Genomic DNA, 22,882 nt, shown 5'->3' with positions numbered 1-22,882 from the left:
TGAAAACTCACAAAACATTTTGTGAAATATCTCCTTCAGTTCTTCTGTAATTGTGGTAACGGAATTACATGGTAACGGAATTACACACACATCTAATATGGAAGAGAATGACATAACCTACTTTCGCGCCAATATGTATGTGAACTGTTCATGAAATAGCTTCAGGGCACTATCATTGAGCTTAACAGTGTTAGTGATTGGCAGTAAAGGAGTGAAAGTTGAAATATACAATGTATCTTGTATGGTATGGTAAACTGACATGACTCAGCATAGCTGGATGCCTCTGACAGTGAGTCCTGACATCAGGGTATACGGTTGACAAGACTTCTTGTGCTGAAAAGCTCCTCCCTTCTTTCACCTTTTCTCATGTACAAAAACTACATGAAGACTGTGCTAACTGATAACTTTATAAAGTTTGCTACAGATACTCATTCTCAAATGTTAAAAATCATGCTGAATTCTGAGATATCAATGTATATTTTCTTGCTAAAAAGTCTCATGGTTTCATACAAAATCTAAGTACAACTGTATAGTGATGAGGGACTATTGAATGAGTGTGATGCAGCATAAATTGAACAAAGGTTAGAAAGAAGAGGAAGGACATAAAATTTCTGAGAGAGCACTGCTACTGACAGAGAGAAATGAACATGATAATTTTTGTGAGGAAAGATCAAGAATTTAAGAGAAGGATCATACACAATGTGATAGAAGTCATGTGACACGGGATGCCCACTGAATGTGACACCTTTGATCTGTCTGGGTGTATGCTAAAGGCTTTATCTTCACCAAGTCAATAGGCTGACTTTTTATTGAACATGTCCTGTTTTCATCCTCAAGTCCTTTATCTTTAATGGTAAGTGTATGACTATGACCTTCTTTCATCTGTTTCTTAGATCTTTCCTCCACAGAGACATGTATTTTGATTTTCATGCCCATTTGACACAGAGCATCTGCTATCCTTTGAAATTTGTTCTTTAATCCTTTCTTTTTAAAAGGAATAAAGACAAAAACACCATTTGTGATGAACATTTACCCAGTTAGGAATTGTGATACAGCTCTAAAATATAACATTTAGACCTATACTTTCCCGTCCTAAGAAGATTTTAAATATTAAAGTCAATGGGCTTCTGCTTTACCTTTACTCTTCATGTTACCATTTGCTGTACAAGCCAGTTTCCTTTCATACAAGTGCCATTACAGTGTATTTTATCATTTGCTTTCAGGCAGTCAAAATACAACTTACTGCAAAAGAGAAGATGCACACTTCTTGTGAGTAAATACTATATGGCAACACTCAGGATGAAAATAGACAGAGTCAAAGAAGAAAGACAGAGACAGGAAACTTGTAGGAAATGTATAGGCCAAGTCATGATTACAGTCAATGATCAAATCACTGTCATATTTCTGAAGACGTCTATTAGAAATTTTGTGTGGTCAGAAGTAACATTATAGTTCACAGGTTGATTAATCTGACTCTAACTCAGTGAGTTGCAGATATATAAAAGAGGCCCTCTTACCTTTCTATGAATTAACAGAATTTGGTAGACTCACTCTAATGGTTCAAAAAGTTGTGGTTTGTTAAAGTTATTTTGCTGTATTCTATTTCATTTTAGTTTAGTTCATTTTATTTTGGTGGGCTTAAGTAGGACTTACACTGTAAGGGAATTATCAAATTATGCACTACATTATATACTAGGGGGCAACTTCAGCTATCAGTAGAATGTCACAAGTTTTTAGTGATTAATATAAGCCACAACATATAAATTATAATGATTGAGCACTAGTGCTGTATCATAATCGTTAAAAAGAAAATTTTCTTTTCAATTTATGGTTGAATTATAATTTGTTATATTTGTCATTGAACCACAACTGCATCTTTTCACTTAACAAATTAAAAGTTTCAAGCATCCTTTGTGTTCATTAATATTAAACATTGTGTTCAATGATGGGGCTGCACACTGTGCTCTTGCACTGTAAATTGGCACTTTATGATTTAGATTTAAATTCAGTGTCAATCCGGACAGTTTTTTATTATTTTCTTGTGCATGTGCACATAATATATATGTACAATACTTGTAAGCAATTCACACATATTATCAATTATTGGCATATTTATGAAGAAGAAAACAGAGAAAGCTGTCTTGCATGATATCAACAAAAGAAATACAAGAAAATTTGAGTATTGTTGACTGGATTTATAGAATCGTACTTGTGTAGGGCTATTCCAGCGTAATTCCGTTACCATGTGTCTTACATGTCATTTACCTGCAGAGTGTGAAATTCTTAACTTGAAAGTAGACACGTTTTGATGGATGTGGTACTTACAAGTTACGGGATCTTGGTTGACATAGTTACAACTTCAAATCACGGTCGTTAGCATGAAAATTTTATGTTTTTTGAGAGTAAAAACTCATTTGGCACCGATACACTTGTAGCAGTTCAAGGTCAAAGGCTAGAGAGTTCTTATTTAGTGGTTATATTATAGCTAAAGGCATAAACGATCTTTATCAAGACATTTCAGAATACATGAGTACCAAGAATGTGTATTTTTTCCAGTGTATTTCAGAAGGCGTAATTCCGTTACCATTTGTGTAATTCCGTTACCACTGACTTTACAGGGAAAAACCTGCTGCTGGGAAAATGTGATGAAATATTTGAAAAACAATACAACTAAATTGAAGTTGACACAATCAAAGATGAAATCAGACAACCACCTATAGTGTATGTGTTGTAGATTTCAGAGAAACAACTCCCAAAGTCAGAGTTGAAGTAGTGACTCAATTTTCTGGTAATTCCGTTACCATCGCACATAGACCTCCTTTGTAACCAACCAAGTGAGAACATTTAACAAATTTGTATTTGGGGTGACAGTGTGAGTACCTCTGCATCTTTTAAATGTATCAAGAGAAGGCAAAGTAATCAATCCAGTATACAGCGTGAAAGAATATGAGCCAAAATTCTCTGATTTGTAATTCCGTTACCACGGAATTGCCCTTATTTTCGATCAGTAATGTCAGAAAAAAAGTCTAGTGGGGTGTAATGTAGTATGATGGATTGAAGTGAATATGAATTGTGAGATGTTGAATGCTAAGGAGTTTTATCACACATGTATGCACAAAACCAGGCCCTGTTTTATGAAGAGTTATAATTGATTATATAGTTGATTTCAATCATAAGTCTCTGGCAGCCTGTGTGTTAAGGAAATTTAAAATCGATTATAAGTAAATATCTTTTGATAAAACGGGGCCCAGGGCATACAAGATAACTTTGTCTCTACCACTGATCACATGTCAGTTTCGTAATGACTTTAGTGGGTGGAATATTGATTTCAACGAAAGAGAGTTTGTGACAAGTAAACTGCCAGTCCATGCCATGCCATCTGTGTTCATTTTGAATCTTTCAAAGGGAGTCATAAGTAATAGGCAGAATTGTAGAGATTTCATTGACAATTTGACATGAAACAATACTTGTATGGTATTGTAGATTTTCACACTCTTCTAAAAGAAACATTGGGATTGGTCATGAGTGCAAATACATGAGGAGGCAAACATATCGCCACCTCACATCACTCTCTTGGGTTGGTATACAAATGCATTGCACATTTGTAGAAATCATGGCGCTGGTCAATTATTCAGGTGCTACAATCCTTAAAGGGGGTATCTCACAGAGCAGCGAATGTTTAAAAGTAGCAAATCTTGAGTTTTGTCAGGGTTCATAAACAGTTGCAATCAAATTTGCAAACAGTGTTTCTTGTCGCAAAGAAATTTGGAACATATGCTCAAAGTTTCTTGTGACAGAATAGTTGTTTGCAACAACGAAAATTGTTTGCGAATTAGATTGCAACTGTTTACGAACCTTAACATGACCTAAGATTGGCTACATTCGCAAACATTTGCCACTCAGTGAGATACCCCTTATAAACTGAGAGTCACTATTGCTAGGTTGCCACATCAGTGCAATAATTTGCTGCAAGAAAACAAAATATTCTGGGTTGATTTTGTCTTAGAGAAAACAAATGTTTGTGAAGATCTTTGTGTCCAGGTCAAAGTAGAATGTCTGAAGAATATAAATCTGGGCAACTGCCAAGACTCAGGGTCAACTTTGGAGTACATGTACCGTAGATGCCACATTTATATCTCAAGTACCATGGTACTTCCTCTGAACAAACAATGCCCATGCATTCATCCTGTTGTATTATTTGTGTGTCATACATTGTGTGTTCTGCATGGCAGTATCAGTTAAAGGGAATGTATAGACAATTTGAAGGGATGGTTTTTGTTGATTTGCACAGCAGCAGATGACATCATACAAACTAAGTATGAGTAATATTGATGTCTTTGGTAGTTCAACTTCACACACTGTTTTTTTCATTATTGTACAAAACCAGTTCTCAGGAAATTCATCAAAATCATTTCATATTGCATTGGATGAGTGGAGGAACATCTTCGGATGAAATTAGAAGACAGTTTGCAGTATCATCTTTTGCTAGTAGTTGATAACAATTTAAAAACAACAACAATAGTTTTACAATGTATCGGTCTGAGTGTTCAAGTAATCACAGAGAGAGTGTGTGGGATTTCCATACGGTGCTTGGCAGGGCGCCTGTTATATCCATTTCCAAGAAGAATCCTTAACCAGCATTTTCACTACAGATATGGAAGATGCACACACACAGCTTCTTGCAATAGACGAAGATGAGGATGCTGCTTTTTTCGCCGTGTATGATGGTCACGGAGGTCAGTCGTAGACTTATTGCAGTTTCTTGACTTTTAGACACAGCATGCAGATGATAAGGATGGGAGATAATTATACACAAGAACAATCTGTGTATTATGCTTGCAACAAGAGAAATCCCTCTTTGTAACATGCTGATTTTCAGGATGGTGTTTGACATGAAGTCACTCCACTCACATGATTACAGCTGGTTTCAACTCATGTACCCCAGTGTTAAAGGAATTACTCAATGACAGGTCATGTATCACATTAACTTTAATCTGAGATCCCATATTATCATGGAAAGTTAAAAGATAGTCTACTGTAAAACCAGCAATTTTTGCATGCTTGAAACTTTTGCGAATATTGCAAGGATCCAAGATTTCCAAAAGCATTTGTCTTGTATATGCACACTGCATTGAATGCCAGTGGCTTATTCGCAAGTTTCATGCTGCCAAAAAGGCTGTTGGCTCCAATTCGTGAAAGTTTCTGGTTATACAGTATCCATATCAATTGTGAGCCTAAAGTCCCGTATCAAAAAGGAAGACACACACACACACACACACACAGTGACACACACACAAATAGTGAAACGGACCAATGAAAGGTATGTGGTCATTTTCATCATTTCATTGTGACTGTTTGTCGCATTAATAGCATGACAATGAAGTAACTTGTACCTGGGATTGCTGAGGGAAACCTGTTATCAGTGTATAATGTCTTTGTGCCACATTGTATACATTATACTACATACACATTGGGAAACATTAGGGTCTTGACATTAACGTAGCAGATGATTGTAGGCCAGAGTAACATTAGGGTCTTAACATTAACGTAGCAGATGATTGTAGGCCAGAGTACAAGAAATTTATTATCTCTGGCTGCAGTAGTGTGCCACGGCATACCACTGATTGCAAGTACATTCTGTGCAATGTTCATACAAGTTTGGAGAGTTGGGTGTACAACTGTATGCTGCTGACAGTCATATGTTCGGTTTGATTATCTTGACTGTGTCTGGTGCTGAAGTGCTGTTAGAAAAAGGGGGGGGGGGGACATCGTTGAAAATAACGAGAACATGACAGGTGCAATATTACAATTAGCATCTAATGGCATGGCTAGTGGGGTAGAAAAATAGCACAGACAAGGCCTGTGTGATTGCCAGATATATTTAGCCAGTGATCATCACAATACTCCTTTGACAAAGGTGATTGCAGTGCTGCCCAGAAATCACCATGGATACTTGCACTATTGAAGCTGTGGCAGGACAGTCATTAGCTAGACGTATAAAACTGTAAATGCTGGTGCCATTGTTGAGATCAATTCCTTCAGATTTCCAAATTTGCAGAAAAGGGTATGCAAAGAAAGTCTGAAAGAGGGTTTGTTTGCTAATAATTTTGGGAAAAAAATGAACCAAATTCTGTGTATGACTTGAAAGCGATCTGACAAAGCTTTATTTGTCGTGCAAGTACAATTTGTACAATGTAGTGTATATTTGGCAGTGCAATTGATAATGATGTCATAAGGGTATGAAGAATACAAATGAAGACGTAAGCAAATTTACTCCTTACATGCCCAGAATGAAGCAGAGATCATCATTCAGGTACTAAAACAGTGATATAGTACATGCCTTCTACCAGAAAATTCAGTGAAGGTCAATGATATGGACAAAATGAACATTTTCTGTTTGTCTGGGCAACATTCAGTATGAAATTAAGACAGTTCTAGCTCATAAAACTGTGCATGCAGTTGTAGTAATTGGAGAATTAGAACATCATGAGTAAAAAGTAAAAGGCAAAGATTACCTCTCATGCCATCAAGTATTAAAGCAGTATTTGATATTGTTTGAAAGGGTGGATGCATGAGAGAAAGGTAAAAGTAACTGTCCATTTAGAGTGTGGGCAAACTTTCGTGAAAGCCAGGTTAAATGGCCACATGGAATTTCACCATCACCATTATAAGAATGAAAGCTTAAATTGATGCTAGCTAGGCCATCAAACACAGATTATGTGGGTTTTAAAGGACATGACACTTCCAATGCCACCAAGTTATCTGTGTGAAGTACAGAAGTTTGAAATGTACAATGTATGCCATATCAGTCCACACTACTACAAAATTGTGATACTTTTGTTTGCATAGTGAAGATCTCAAATTCTGAAATTACAGTGGACTCCCATTATAAAGAAGTCTTCGGGACTGGCAGTTTTCTTTCGTTATATCGAGATTTCGTTATAACAGAAAAAAATTATCAATAAAAATACATAGAGTGGATAATTTTGTAGCCTGAATTTTGACTTCGTTTTAACCGGGATTTCGTTATAACTGTGTTCGTTACAACGGGAGTGCACTGTAATACTGGTTTGGTTGTGCCATTCTTTTTTCTGGATAATCATGGACTGAAAGGAGAAACTTCAGTATTATGTTGAGTGACATACTCTGAAATTTTACATATCTTTTATTAGTCATATCCTGACATCACCCATCATTTTCACTGTGGAACACACTCTTACATTTGTGTTTTTATGTTATTTAATTTTGACAGAAAATGTTTGTGTTTGAAAAACATGTTATTGTGAATATGTGACACCAGTGTACATCAATGAAATGCAAATTCATAAAGAATGATATCTACCTCGTTAACATGTAGCTCACCAGTGCCAGTGCCACAAAAGCAAGTACCAAAAATGTGTGTCATATTGTAGGAATGAGTGTGTGTGAGTGTGTACATGTCTGTGTCTGTGGCAATGACATTTAGTGAGATATACTAAAACTGGACTGCATCCTGGTCTGTTTTGTTACTCAACCAATGATATCCAAAAATTCTGGCATTTTTGACCGAAACTTGAATATGTTACTGTAACATAATTTATAATTCAATAATTTAACATAATTTATAATTCAATAATTTAACATAATTTATAATTTAATTGTTTATAATGTAAATCATTTTCTTGTGGAATTTATATATTCTTCTTCTGTATTCAAGGGCCAACGTCCACTAGCGTTGCTATTTGTTGGACCCTTTTACCAAATTTCTAAATATGTTTGTACTTTCATATTCATATTGTTGATAAGTTTGATTCTATATTTTCATGTCTTGTATTCCTATTAATTGTATTATTATAATTGTATCCTCAATGATTGTATGAATTATCTGTGATTGTAAACTTGAACCTAAAAATTTGGTAATAAATCATTCATTCATTCATTCATTCATTCATTCATTCATTCATTCATTCAACATTTCAGGAGCCAAGGTTGCGCAGTATGCAGGACAGCACCTCCATCGGAAGCTGGCCAACCAGTCAGCTTACAAGCGAGGAGACATCCCTGAAGCAATCAAGGAGGCATTTCTGAAATTAGACGAGGACATGCTCAATGGTGATTCCCCAGTCAATATCTTTGTTTGTTTTGTTTCTGTTGTTTATTTTGTGCTGGTGATCGAGGTGTTACATTCGTACCTAGAATTGGTATTGGTCTCCAGTAGCATAAAATGATATGAACACAGCAGTGCATGGATAGAAGTGAAGAAGTGCCAGTGTTATGTTTTCTTGAAAGTGTCCTTTTCTTCTTTCATTAGAAGTGAAGAGAAAAACAAAACACCCTTTAAATTAAAAAAAAAACTTACAGAAATATACTTTGTTGTTTGTAACCATGATATCAGGTCTTGTTCTGTCAGAGATCCTAGTTCATGGACTCAAAGGTTAGTGTGGCTATTACAATGAAATATCCAGGAGATCCACATTCTGTGTTGTTTTGTAAAGATCTATTTTTGTTTTCTTCTCAGAAAGATACAGGTGTGCTTTGATTCTCACTGCTCACAATTCATCTTTGATTTTGTGAATATTCTTTACAGATGAGGCAATGAAGGATGAACTTGCTGGAACTACAGCACTTGTAGCAGTATTAAAAAACAACAAAGTTTATTGTGTAAGTATCCAAGAAGCTGTTAGCAAATATAAATTACTTTATCATGTTGTCCAATCTTGTCAGGACCAGGACCGTATCTTTAATGTTATTTAACAGATAAAAACACAAATTCTTGACCTTTTATCTGGTTTTCCAAAGCAAAGTATTGGTGCCTGTGATCTTCACCTTGAAAAACAAAACAATACAAAACAAAACAAAACAAAACAAAACAAATTTCAGATTCCAAATCAACATTTTGCCTGCCTGCTTTGGTAGCTTGAAAAAAGAAAGAATTAACATTAGCCCTAGACTAGACTAGCAAGCATTCTGCTCAGTCAAGGATAGACGGTTGACCCATTTTTATGCCTCCGCCATGAAGTGGTGCCAGAGGCTTTATGTTTTCGGGTTGTCCGTCCGTCCGTACGTCTGTATGTACGTCCGTCGGCATTCATTTACGTGATAACTTGAGTAATATTGACTTGAATTTTACCAAACTTGGTCCAAGTATAAAGTATGATGGGGCAATTACTTGATTAGATTTTGGGTGAAATCGGCCGAAGGCCAAAGGTCAAGGTCAAATCATGAAATTGTATCCGTTTACGCGATAACTCAAGACTGGATCAAGCAAATTTCACCAAACTTTGTCCGAGGATGATGTATGATATGACAATTACTTGATTAGTTTTTGAGTGAAATTGGACAGAGGTCAAAGGTCAAAGATCAAGGTCAAATCCTTAAATTTATCTGTTTACGTGATAACTCAAAATTGGATGAAGCAGCTTTCACCAAACTTGGTCCAAGGATGGTGTATGATGGGGCAATTAGTTGAGTAGATTTTAGTGACATTGGCAAGAGGTCAAAGGTCAAAAGTTTGAGGTCAAATGCTAAGAATGTTGCTATTTCCCCATTATCCATGCAATGCCCAAAGGTATTTTCTTGAAACTTAGTGTAGACATGTACTAATGCATAAAGATTCTCCAGAGAGAGTTTCATGTCATAAGGTCAAAGGTCAAAGGTTAGGTGAAAATGTTACAATTTCACTTTTCTCGCAAATGGTTCAATGTATCTTCATGGAACTTGGTACATACGCATGTACTGACTGGCAGGGATTATGTAGGGAATGTAGGGGTCATGGGTCAATAGTCAGGGGGTCAAAGGTCAAGGTCAACTCCTCAAAATTTTATTATTTCCCTCATATACTAGTGTGTGCAATGCTTGCATTATTATTTTTAAAACTTGATATATACATGTATTACCTAATGGAGACTTTCTTGGAAATTTCCAGCCAAAAGGTCAAAGGTTAATGGTCAAAGGCCAGGTTTGAATGCAAAAAAAAAAAATCTATTTTATACTGTAATTACACTCTTTCTTCATACCTTGAAAATTACTCAATGCATAAACTTATAAAAGGGTCGGTCAGAAGTCAAGTAAAATCCTGAATTCCCCAAATACATGTACCTGCACTCTTAGACAATTATAGCAAACCTAGTTCAAGGAAAGTGAACATTCAAGATATTTCTGACAAACCTGTCATTTTAATATTTTACCAGTTATTTGAAACTGTCATCACACGTCATTGTGAAGACATTTTACCATACACCTATTGGGAGAATCATGCATTATGGCGGAGGCATCAGTGGCCATAGCGACATTTCTAGTTTCTTGTGTGCATCCATCTATTTTCCCAGCAGAAAATAGTGTGCATATATACTGGAGATGTTACTTATCAGATTTTATCTCAGCAAAATGAGTGAGTTTTTAGTCTGGGTAGGTATGATGTACAAAGGTTTAGTCGTACTAAGAAATTGAAATTATGTTTGTCTTGAAATCAGATGCACTACGCACAATTTTTGAGAGAAGCAGGAAGTGCATGTTGCCACAGTAACGGTATGTAGTGGCATTATAAGAGAACAACCTGACGGAGAAAAATACAGCTCAAGTTTCATTGCATATTTTACTCATTCAGTTCAATAGTACGTGGGCAGGGTATTAATCACATTCAGACATATACCAACTTACTCTTCTAAGCACTCAGATAGTGAAATTCATACTACTTGACTAGTGTAAATATATGGTGACTCACTTGGTTACCTTCACATTGTATCAAAATCATTGCCTTTCATTTTAAGAAAAAAAAAAAGACAGAAAGAAAAAAGAAAAACATCCTGGTATCACATTCATATTTTACTCTGTGGCAAAACTTCCTCTCCTTTGGTTGCGTCTGCGTTCACACTTGTAATTTCCTCACCCCGTTTCCTACTTTTCTCTCTGCAGGGAAATGTTGGCGACTCAAGAGGGGTCATGAGCATTAGCGGCTATGCGAAACCTCTCTCCTTCGACCACAAACCTGGCAACGAGAAAGAGAGCAAGAGAATTATTGCAGCTGGTGGGTGGGTGGAATTCAACAGAGTGAATGGTAAGTGTCTGTTGCTACCCCTTTCGGATCTTGCTTTGTTTTGGGTTTTTTGCTTGTTTTCTCTCTCTCACAGTTTGCTTTGTGTCCTTTTGTCAGTCGCAGATTCAGCTCCCATCAGCAAGGAATTAGGCAGTGCAGACTGAAAAAAGATATTATTAAAATTAGTAATTGCTTTTTAGCTCACCTGAGCCAAAGGCTCAAGTGAGCTATTGCGATCGCCCTTCGTCCGGCGTCCGTCGTGCGTCGTCCGTCGTCCGTCGTCCGTCGTCCGTCGTGCGTAAACTTTTTACATTTTCATCTTCTTCTTGAAAACCCCAAGACCGATTTTCATCAAACTTGGCAGGTAGCATCCCTAGGGGGTTAGGAACTCAATTTGTTAAAATGGGCACCATGCCCCACCCAGGGGGCCCCCAGGGGGGCCCAAACCCCCCAAAATTAAGGAATCTGTAAAAATCTTCTACTTTAGAACCAGAAGTGATAGAGCTAAGTTAATACTATGAGTTAGTACATTGATGACTGTAGTTTCAAGTTTGTTCATGGCAGAATCAGGGGTGCCCCCCTTGGGACCCAGGGGGAGGGGGGTGAGGAGGGGTTCTAATGGGGCCTAAATTGTACATTTTCATCTTCTTCTTGAGAACCCCATGACCCATTTTCACCAAACTTGGCAGGTAGCATCCCTAGGGGGTTAGGAACTCAATTTGTTAAGATGGGCACTGTGCCCCACCCAGGGGGCCCCTAGGGGGCCCAAACCCCCCAAAATTAAGGAATCTGTAAAAATCTTCTTCTCTAGAACCAGAAGTGATAGAGCTAAGTTAATACTATGAGTTAGTACATTGATGACTGTAGTTTCAAGTTTGTTCATGGCAGAATCAGGGGTGCCCCCCTTGTGACCCAGGGGAGGGGGGGGGGGGGTGAGGAGGGGTCCTAATGGGGCCTACATTGTACATTTTTATCTTCTTCTTGAGAACCCCATTACCTATTTTCACCAAACTTGGCAGGTAGCATCTTTAAGGGATTAGGATCTCAATTTGTTAAAATGGGCACCATGCGCCACCCAGGGGGCCCCCAGGGGGCCCAAACTCCCAAAATGAAAGAATCTTTAAAAATCTTCTCTAGAATTAGAAGTTATAGAGCTAAGATGAAATACTATGAGTGAGTTCATTAATGACTGTAGTTTCAAGTTTGTTCATAGGAGATCCAGGGGTGCCCATTTGGGGGGCAGGGGTGGGGGGGGGGGGGGGTGGTTGGGAAGGTCCAAATGGGGGCCTGAATTGTACATTTTCATCTTCTTCCTGAAAACCTCATAATGGATTTTCGTCAAACTTGGCAGGTAGCATCCCTAGGGGGTCAGGATCTCAATTTATCAAAATGGGCACCATGCCCCACCCAGAGGGCCCCAGGGGACCCCAATCCCCCCAAATTAAGGAATCTTAAAAAAATTTGGCCCTTATTGTACATTTTCATCTTCTACTTGAGAATGCCTGGTCAAATTTTGGTAGAGCTGTGAATAATTTAGATTAGTGACCGCGTGAAAGGTGAACTTGCGATACTCAGGTGAGCGCTAGACCCGCGGGTCTCTTGTTATCTGTTTGTATGTCAGTGTCTCCTGGTTTTATTTTCATTTATTAATCTCTTAATTCTTATTCATTTGTTTATTTATTTGTTTATTTATTTTTTTATTTATTTTTTTATTTATTTGTTTATTTATTTATTTATTGATTGATTGATTGATTGATTGATTGATTTGTTTGTTTGTTTGTTTGTTTGTTTGTTTGTTTGTTTGTTTGTTTGTTTGTTTATTTATTTATTTATTTATTTATTCGTATTTTGTTTGGTGGGGAGGGAAGCAATCACACAGCAAATGTGTATTCATCATTCTACTAACCCCTCTCATTTGTAGCAATGCTGCCTCCCAAGAAATCTGAAAGTACTGTTAGCATTATTTTAAAATGTTTTCTTGCAAGTGGTGACCAAAAATTGGGGTTGGGTGAAACTTACTTAATCTTCGAAAATTGTCTTACAGTAAGATAGTCAACATGTACATAATAAATAATAATTGTTGGAGCTTCAGTTGAAATATCATTATGTTTTGTACATAGATAAGTTCAATTAAAGTCACCAGTGGAATTCTGACATAATTTTGGAAAGATTTCCACGAGAAATTACCCTTTTAAATAGATGCAGAGTGTGAGAAGATTATTTGGAAACTGGAGTTTTAGCAAAGTCTGACAAAGGTTAAGTGGTAGCATTCACATGTAATACAGTCAAGATTAACACCAGTCATCAGACGATCTGATGGTCGACACCTGCTCGTATGTGACCATAAAATGTTAGCATGGAGCTTTATTTGCATTCAACATATCAAATATATACTCTGTATCGTTGTGATGATAGCCTATGCCACGCCATTGAATGGGAAATGACTGCTGCAATGAGAACTGTTGTGTCTAGATTAAATATCGCCTCTCTCTCCTGCTGAGATCCATTTCCTTCCCTTTATTAAAAACTGAACATGACATTTTTAAGCTTTCCTGAAGTTTCCACTAGGATGAGCTGTCGTGATTTCTTTCCGTCCATTGTCCATGCTGTTTGTCATCCATTGTCTGGCATTAGTTGTCAGCTTTTTTTCCCCCCTGCCAGTGTCTTTTTCATCAAAATCCATTGTGAGATTTTTACCAAATGTGACAGGAACAATTCTCAGAGGTGGGGAGGGATGTAATTTAGTTGCATTATAGGCAGTGAATGAGGTTCCGATGGGAGTCATGGCGCAGCCCCCAAAAGCCTAAAGCTGTGTAATTTTCAGATATCTTCTTCTCCTGATCCAGAAATAGTACAGCCAAGACACATTATTTTCAGAGGTGTAAAAAATAAATGTTGTTCATGAAAGTGGCACTGGTGACCTAACTACAAGTGTAGTCCCCTTCAGGAGTTACAAGTTGGGCAAGGAGTTAAAGGATGGTACAGTATTGGTGGAGATGAGAATTGGGCTTTTACCTTTTTGCAAAATACCAAGAAAACACTTATGAAATAGTACAGAGCATACCATTTTAAGAGGAATTCAAAGTTTATTTGATGAAATCGGGTTTGGAATGACTGAAACATCCAAAAACAAAGTAAAACAAAGCGATCGTAATAAAAGATGGGTTCCACACTTTATTAGAATTGCTCTGTTTTGGATATCTCAGCCATTTCAAAATCAATTTTCATCAAATAAACATTGAATTCCTCATGGAATTACATGCTCTTTCATATTTCATAGGAGGTTTCTCATTATCTCACAAAAAAATGTTAGAAACCTGAAATTAGGTCTCAACCAAAACTGTACGATCCCTTTAAATGATGGAACATTTTGTTTTCTAAGTACAGAGAGAGAGGGAGAGGAAATAAAATTCTATGAGATACTGTAAAACACAATATTTTTGTGGCATAAAATTTTCACGAATTGGAGCTGACGGCCTTTTTTGCGGCATGAAATTTTCGTGAGTTGCCTCTAACATTCAGTGCGTATAGTGTAGACAAGAACTTTCAGGTGCATTTTAATATTGCGAATCTTGGCTCGCGCAAAATTCACGAAATTGAAATGCCCGCGAACATACCACGTTTTACAGTAATATTAGAGATCAGGGAAATTTTCCATTGGTTCAAGAAATGCAAAGTTTTCTGGAGTTCCAAAAATGAGGGGAGGGGGTAGAAGCCAGACTAGGGCAGGGCCCCAAAAGGCCAAAGCACTAGTGAATAAAATCATATTTTGAAGATGAAATAAATAGAACACCAAGTTGTAAAGAGTACCAAATTGACAATGTCCAAGTCTTTAATTTGTTATACTGTAGCTTTGTGCTGGTTCCTAGCAAATGGCTATGGGCAGTGGGTTGGAACCGGGTTCCAGCATGGTTAGCAATCAAGTGAGAATTTCTGGAACCAGTTTCAGTGGCAATATGGGTGGACGTCTTATCATCATATGGACCCATTGGGGTCCCGAGAGGAACCAGAAAAAAAACAAAAACTGTTCATCATTTTCTTCAAAATGTATTATCAGAAGAATATTGTCCTTAAAATGACCCACTTCACTTGCTGGTGCATTAATTGACCCAAATTTGGCTTGTTCAAAATAGTGAAATAGAATAACACAATATGTCTCCAACAATTACAAACCTTTCTGTCTAAAGGTCTCATTTCATTGTGTTTAGATTGAAAATTTATGATAGGGGCATGTATATTCAAGGGTGTAAAACCTGATGTTTTTATTCCTATGACAGTTGCTTTGACTTAAGCACAAAAGCAAGGCAAAACCACAGGATTACATAGGTTCCTAGTTGCAGAAAAAAAAACACAAAACAATACAAACCTTTGTATTGACAACTTTAAATACATTAAGAATGTCTATGAATAGCTTTATTCTATTCTCGAGCTGATATTGAAAAATGTTATATCCTTGAACTATAGTGCAATGGCGCGATCTTTTCCCCAGTGGTAGCAGAGATATCCAGTAAAATGAGCTACCAGGACAAAAAAGAACCACCATGGTATACATTGACAGTGGTCATAATGTATCATCATAAAAAGTATTTTATCCACCCATTTCTGGCAGTCACATGCCCTGTATGTAGGTCCAATGGAACGAAAGGGTATAGGTACTCATGAGTAGTTGGTGGGTTTAGCAGTGCTTTTATCATGTGCAGTCCCCACTCTTGTATTTTGTTTCCGTGTGGTGCAGTCCCCACTCTTGTATTTTGTTTCCGTGTGGTGCTAGATATCATAGCTAAAGGAGAGTGTGTCACACAGACTTTTAAGAGCTCTGTGGGAAGTGTGACTTCTATGCTTGTAAAATTCAATTTTTTTTTATTTGATGTACCACCTTAAATCCTCCAAATCGCAACTTTGTGCATTTCTGCCACCAAGACTTGCTATAATAGGGACATAGGCTCTTTGTATAAATTTTGCTGTTACCACATACTACCTACCCCCCTTTTTTGAGGGTCTGCCCACTCGTATATGTTTGAGGTAAATACATCACAAAGTGTGATATTCATGCAGTTGTCATCAGCAAAAAAATAATGAATGGGATGCACTGATGAAAACATTGAGTAAGGAGTAGGTCCCTTTAACCTGTTGCAGGCTAGTCCTGAGTACTGTAAAAGTGGTTTCTTTCGCGTACAGAAACCTCAAAGCGCGAAAAGCACGAAAATAAAACCACCGCGAAAGAAACCACTTTTACAGTATACTTGAGAAGGTGTCTATGGGAAACGCATGATACAGCAAAGTCAGCTTGTCCTCAACAGGTTAAGAAGACAAGAAGATCCATATCAAGTCCACGACTCATGGTAGAAAGAAATCAGTATATGGTTACCTAGGGATGATCACATAGTAGATCTCAATGTGTAAATGTTAGAAAAATTTGTACAAGGGGCCCCGTAGTTGCCTTGGAGTAGGGATTCTTCGAGCCAAAACACAGCTAGTTTTGATAATCATTATCCCATGCGGACATTGTTCAAGAAAGCCATACTCTGTGTAGCTACCTTTGCAGGTAAAGAATGAGAATTATTTATTGGATGCATTGGGAAGTAATGTAGTTGAGATCATACCATTGAGGGGCACCACTGCAAGGTTGAATCAAGTTGAAGTTTAAATCTTGAAACTTTTGGAGATCATCCACCCACCCAACATTAACACTACACAACTCTTGCCTTGGTTTTAATGTCTGCTAAATATACATTCATCAGGCTAGTGTGTCTTTTTGTTTATTCTATCCAGGTAACCTTGCACTATCAAGAGCTTTAGGTGATTTTGTCTTCAAGAGGAATGGAAGCAAAGGGCCGGAGGAGCAAATTGTGACAGGTCTGTACCAGGGATTGATTTATCAAGGCTTTCCCCCAGTTCTATTAATTCAGATATAACTGCTATAGCTAAAGTCAGTCTTACTTGAGCATCAGCCGAGTGTTCTTGAGTGGTTGTCAACAATTAGTAGGGTGCAGTTTTCTATCAACAGGAATGTTTTTTTTTTGTCAAGATCTGTTGATGACATAGTTAAAGAATGATTGGGCAATAAGAGGAGGAGATATAGGGAAAGTCTACATGATTTTCTGAGTGTCAGGTATACAAAATGTGTGTGTTGCCGCATGAACTTTGGAGTTTGGAATTTGAAGTTGGGAATGTCATTTAAAGGGAGTATTTGCAGGGCAGATTTTCAGAGTATTTCAGGATCATATGCACAGGGTAGATTAATGATATATTGGGAAAGTGTGATGAAATTTAAAAATGGTGTGGGGCTGAAAATACTCTGAGAAAAGCAGCGCCATATATGTTGGCACTGTCCTGTGGATTCTTACATTGCCTCCACTTTATTTTAATTCAGCTTTATTTTCGTTTTCAATTTCAACCTTAATTTGAGTCTCAATTTTAAGTTTAATTTCAATTCCAATTCATTGTCCGGCAGGAAACTCATTTCTTCAGCTGGCAATCCGAACATGCCGTCTTGATCATGAGAAGATGCATTCAAGAATGCGATGCAATTGAATGCTGTCGAGGCTCAGCAAAGAACAATAACCAAGAGCCTGTCAAATTCATATATGAGTGAATATGCTGTAGTTTAGAAGTGTTAAATGGCATTGTTGAAAGTTCACAAAATAAGAAAAAAAAAAGCTGAATAAAGACACAGGAAGGGGGGGGGGAGGATGAGAATGTCTAAGAGGATTTGAGAGAATAGAAATAGTCTATTTGTGATCTAAAAACTGTTAGATATGCAATTGACATGTGCTATGTCTGTGCACTAAGGCTGTTATTGTCGTCTTGACCAAGTAACACAATGTGTTAATGACCTTGCTCTGCTTTGATTCCACTGAATTCAGCAATGATAATTAATGGAGTCTTTTAATGTGCCATGTCTGTCACACAGTAACACTCCTGGTACAGAAAGGTGAGACCTCCTTTTACGTTTGCTTCTGTGCAAACTTTTAACCATCTTCTTGTATTTTGACGTCTCTCTCACCACCATCCCCCTCCAGCTGTTCCAGATGTTACGGAGACGGACATCTCGGCCGAGTCAGAGTTCATGGTATTAGCTTGTGATGGCATTTGGGATGTGTTGACCAACCAAGAAGTGGTGGACTTTGTACGGACCAGAATAGCCGGTAAAATGGATCCAGAGAAAGTGAGTGCAAAGTCTTCCTTCACGTTTCTTACTGTCCTAAGCCACCATTATCCTTCTATTCATGCACTGGTTTTTATTCTCTTATCCATATTTGTATAGTTCAGATAAATGGAGCTTGGTTTTTTTTTTTCCTGTCCATGTATAATGTCGTTTTCAAGTTGAAGCTCTTGTTTGGTTGACATTTTAGGAATGAAGCAGGGAAGATAGTTTCTCTTTAAGTTGTCAACAGTTTGACATCCTTATATCTCTTAGTTCACAATAGGAGAGTATTCAACTTTCAAGTTCTCTCTATTTTTTTATTTTTTTTATTTTTTGGTCTTTCTGAATGTGTAGATTGCCTTACCGTGGTGGTGCTTAGGATATTTATCTTACCTTTGTCAAAGTCTCAGGGAAGCTATGGCACCAGTTCATTGACTGGCGTCTGTTGAACATCGTGGAAAAGTTTTACACATATTCTTGACTTCTTGAAAATGCGATTTGAATGATTACTTGATGCCAATCAAGTCTGGTCTGACATATCTTCTCAGGAAAGGGATAAAGGTTGCTCTCAGGCAGATGCCTAAACTTTTGCTCATTTTTGTCGAGCCCACCGGAGGTGCGGGGAGACTAAGGAATCGCCTGCGGCGTCTGGGCGTCCATCGTCCGTCCGTCCGTCCGTCGTCCGTCCGTCCATTTGTCGTCTGTCCATAACGCTACAAAAACTTCAATAACTCTTTACTCTGGGCTTCAATTGCTGTCAAACTTCGAGGGAAGAGGGGTCATACAAAGTTTCACATTTTACCTTACTAGTATATGAAGGTCACCTCAAGGTCAAAGCTCACAGGCAGGGGTCAATGAACTTTAGGGCCCAATGTTAAGTTTTTATGGCGTGTTTCTATTATGGGTCATAACTTTTGATCCATAGGTAAGTTTGTTACCAAACTTGGATGGTAGATGTCCCTTGGGGAGTGGATGGTCACCACAAGGTCAAAGGTCACAAGCATGGGTCAACGAACTTTTAGAGCCCAATGTTAAGTTTTTATGGCGTGTTTCTAATATGGGTCATAACTTGATCCATAGGTCCGTTTGTTACCAAACTTGGATGGTAGATGTCCCTTGGGGAGTGGATGATCACCAGAAGGTCAAAGGTCACAGGCAGGGGTCAACAAACTTTTAGAGCCTAATGTTAAGTTTTTATGGCACGTTTCTATTATGGGTCATAACTTTTGATCCATAGGTCCATTTGTGACTAGACTTGGATGGTAGATGTCCCTTGGGGGTGGATGGTCACCACAAGGTCAATGGTCACAAGCATGGGTCAACGAACTTTTAGAGCCCAATGTTAATTTTTTATGGTGCGTTTCTATTATGGGTCATAACTTTTGATCCATAGGTCCGTTTGTTACCAAACTTGGATGGTAGATGTCTCTTGGGGAGTGGATGGTCACCGCAAGGTCAAAGGTCACAGGCAGGGGTCAATGAACTTCAAGGGCTCAATGTTAAGTTTTTATGGCACGTTTCTTTTTTGCCATAAATTTTTACTCTTTTATATCTCTTTTTATCTGTTATATCTCTTTTTGTCCCCGCCGAACGAGTTCGAGCAGGGGACTATGAAACGGGCTCCGTATGTGTGTGTGTTCATGTGTCCGTGTGTGTGTCCGTGTGTGCGTCCGTGTGTGATCAAAATGTTCTATTTGCTACTTTTCTGTCATTTATGAGCCAATTTTGATTCTGTTTGCTTTATATGATAGCACTACATGGGAGCTTGAAACTTGTACACAGAATTTCAGTTGTGACCTTTGACCTTGACCTTTGACCTATATTGTACATTTTGCTACAAAATGCTACTACTTCGCCATTTCTAACCCAATTTCGATTCCGTTTGCTTTATGTGATGGCACTAGGTGAGAGCTTCAAAACTTCTACACAGAATTTTGACCTTTGACCTTGATTTTTTACCTGTATTGTACATTTTGCTACAAAATGATACTCCTTCGCCATTTCTCACCCGATTTCGATTCCGTTTGCTTTATGTGATGGCACTAGGTGAGGGCTTCAAAAATTCGACACAGAATTTTGACCTTTGACTTCTTTGACCTTTGACCTTGATTTTTGAACTGTATTGTACATTTTGCTACAAAATGCTACTCCTTCGCCATTTCTAACCAGATTTCGATTCCGTTTGCTTTATGTGATGGCACTAGGTGAGGGCTTCAAAATTTCTACACAGAATTTTGACCTTTGACTTCTTTGACCTTTGACCTTGATTTTTGACCTACATTTTATTGTACATTGGCTACAAAATGATACTTCTTCGCCATTTCTAACCCGATTTCGATTCCGTTTGCTTTATGTGATGGCACTAGGTGAGGGCTTCAAAACTTCTACATGAAATTTTGACCTTTGACTTCTTTTACCTTTGACCTTGATTTTTTACCTATATTGTACATTTTGCCACAAAATGCTACTTCCGGCGGGGACATATATTACGCACCGCGTAATTTCTACTTTTCCTTGTTTGATCTGTTATATCCCATTCACATACAATTTCTTGTACGCGAATGAGCGAGACACATTATGGCACTTGCCTTGTTAAAACTTTTCTGTGCTATTGTTCATCTAGCACTGATCGCGCCAAATTTACAAGAGAACATGACTGTATTGGTGGATGAAGAATGAAAGTTAATTAGTAATGGTTTGTCCCAGAAGGGTCAGATCTAGTCATTGTTGAGCTCAAAGGTCAACCAAACATTATCCAGTTTTCAATCTTGATCCCTGTATCCATGCATGTAGAGCTAAAATATCTGTTGAGAATAAGAGTACGTGGTCATACATGTTCACAGGTACCCTGACTATAACAGCATCATTTTCAATGAAAAACTTGTGCATGCTCGAGTGCTTTTTCACACATTGAACATCATACAGCTCAATCAGCAAGGATCAAGAATTTCTTGAGCCTGAACAGTGCTGAAAAAGTGTCTCTGATAAAAAAAAAGACCAAAAAACAAATTTACACTCATTGTTTTATTTAAGTTTGCCCTGTGACACAACAGCAGCTTTGTTTTTAAATGGCTGATAACTTGTAGACACAAGTGATTGAGAATTTGTGTGGCCATTCTGCAGTGCACCCAACATAGACTCAAAGGATATGAAGGTGATTGTAACAACCTCGATACCTTCAACTCTGAACTAAAAACCTGTCTTTTCCAGCAACTTTGTGAATAATGTGTAAAGGTATTGTGGGAGCCAGGCGCCTTTGAATGTTTCTGAGGGATAAATGGTGCTGTATAAATGCTGTTCATCATCATCATCATCTTGTTGTGTTAATGCTGCAATGACGAGGACAACAACAATAAACAAACAACAACAACAAGGCTTTTGATTACTCCAACAGTGCCAACAATAATAAACTTTATTTTATTGATGTCTTCATGTTTTCTTTACTTGCTTTTTTTTTTTTTCTCTCCTCCCAGATTTGCGAGGAGCTGATGACGCGGTGCCTAGCTCCGGACTGCCAGATGGGAGGTCTTGGCTGCGACAACATGACAGTAGTTTTAGTATGCTTACTGCAGGGAAGGTCGTATGACGAACTCATCACAACGTGCGCAAAACCAAAGCCTGATAAATGTCCGTTTGAAACAGAGTAATCCCTTCACTGCTGGTCTCAGAAAATAAAAGAAAAAGGAAAAAAAAAATGAAAAAATTGAAAATGCATCTCACAATGTTGGGGTATTTGAAAAGAGATGAGGGTGATAAACACACACACACACACACACACACACACACACACACACACAAATGAACTGTCTGTGCAGTCTTTATTTTCTTTTGCAGCAGCATCCTAGTAGATTCTGTGATCCACTAGCCCCTCATCATATTCATATTCAAATGTGAAACCAGTAAATATAGCAAGACACTCATCATAGTGAAATTGTGTCTCTTATCCTCCTATGTGTATGTACACATTGTTTTTTGCAGTTTGTTGTGTAACAATCAGCCATTGCCTTGCATTTATCTTCATTTTTCCCCCCATTTTGTACTATGTAGCAAGTTTTATATACCTCTATGTCAGATATTGATATTCAGAAAGAGTGGGGAAAGTTGTATTATCTATTGTGTCATTTTTGTTACTGACTTTAAAACCACTTTTTCTCTTTCTCTCTTTATTTCTCATGTCTGAAAGATATTTGGTCATTGTACTGTATGTTATTGTGTCCAGATTAATGTTCATTTTCATGTGAAAAGTTGATAACTTGGTAACAGAGTCTTTGGTTCAAGTGCAGTGAACCGACTATGATTACCAAGTTTTAAAAATATTTCATTATTCATGTCCAATGTGGATATGAACTGTGCAACTGATAAAACATTAAAATTGGTAATGCGATAGTTTGGTCCTTTCAGTATGGGTGTGTCCAGTAATGGCATCCGTCAAAATTGGCAGCTTTTAATTGTTCACTCACTTTTACGTGAATGAGTCTAATTTTGAGAGCAGAACCCACCATTTGGCCGTTGAAATTGAGCTCACAGAAACAGTATTACAGTTCATTGTTACAGTTTGCAGCCTGCCAGAGTAAACATCACCATACACCCCCCACCCACTTACCCCCCCCCCCCCCCCTCCACACACACACACGCACACACACTCAAATGATGTCATTTGGCATAACTTGATGTGTGAAATGTGATATTGTCCTCACTCTAGGTGTGGCAAGTTTAGGTGA

General features: G+C 37.9%; 1 protein-coding gene across 1 annotated transcript in view; it reads left to right on the top strand.

The window, feature by feature from the left end:
• LOC139721659 (probable protein phosphatase 2C T23F11.1) overlaps nucleotides 1-22,294 on the top strand; it is a 45,642-nt gene extending 23,348 nt beyond the window's left edge. The window contains exons 3-9 of the mRNA XM_071632987.1: nucleotides 4,653-4,736; nucleotides 7,960-8,091; nucleotides 8,567-8,640; nucleotides 10,894-11,035; nucleotides 16,787-16,870; nucleotides 18,037-18,182; nucleotides 21,635-22,294. Of these exons, the coding sequence (XP_071489088.1) occupies nucleotides 4,653-4,736; nucleotides 7,960-8,091; nucleotides 8,567-8,640; nucleotides 10,894-11,035; nucleotides 16,787-16,870; nucleotides 18,037-18,182; nucleotides 21,635-21,808 (836 nt within the window). The 3' untranslated portion in view covers nucleotides 21,809-22,294. The remainder of the gene's footprint in view (nucleotides 1-4,652; nucleotides 4,737-7,959; nucleotides 8,092-8,566; nucleotides 8,641-10,893; nucleotides 11,036-16,786; nucleotides 16,871-18,036; nucleotides 18,183-21,634) is intronic.
• The last annotated feature ends 588 nt before the right edge of the window (nucleotides 22,295-22,882 follow it).

Source organism: Diadema antillarum, unplaced genomic scaffold (assembly GCF_040938485.1).
Source record: "Diadema antillarum isolate AM-2024a unplaced genomic scaffold, OU_Dant_1.0 scf00000146, whole genome shotgun sequence".
Lineage (NCBI taxonomy): Eukaryota > Metazoa > Echinodermata > Echinoidea > Diadematoida > Diadematidae > Diadema > Diadema antillarum.
Note: the sequence above shows the minus strand (reverse complement) of the source record. Positions and strands in the feature narration are given on the sequence as shown.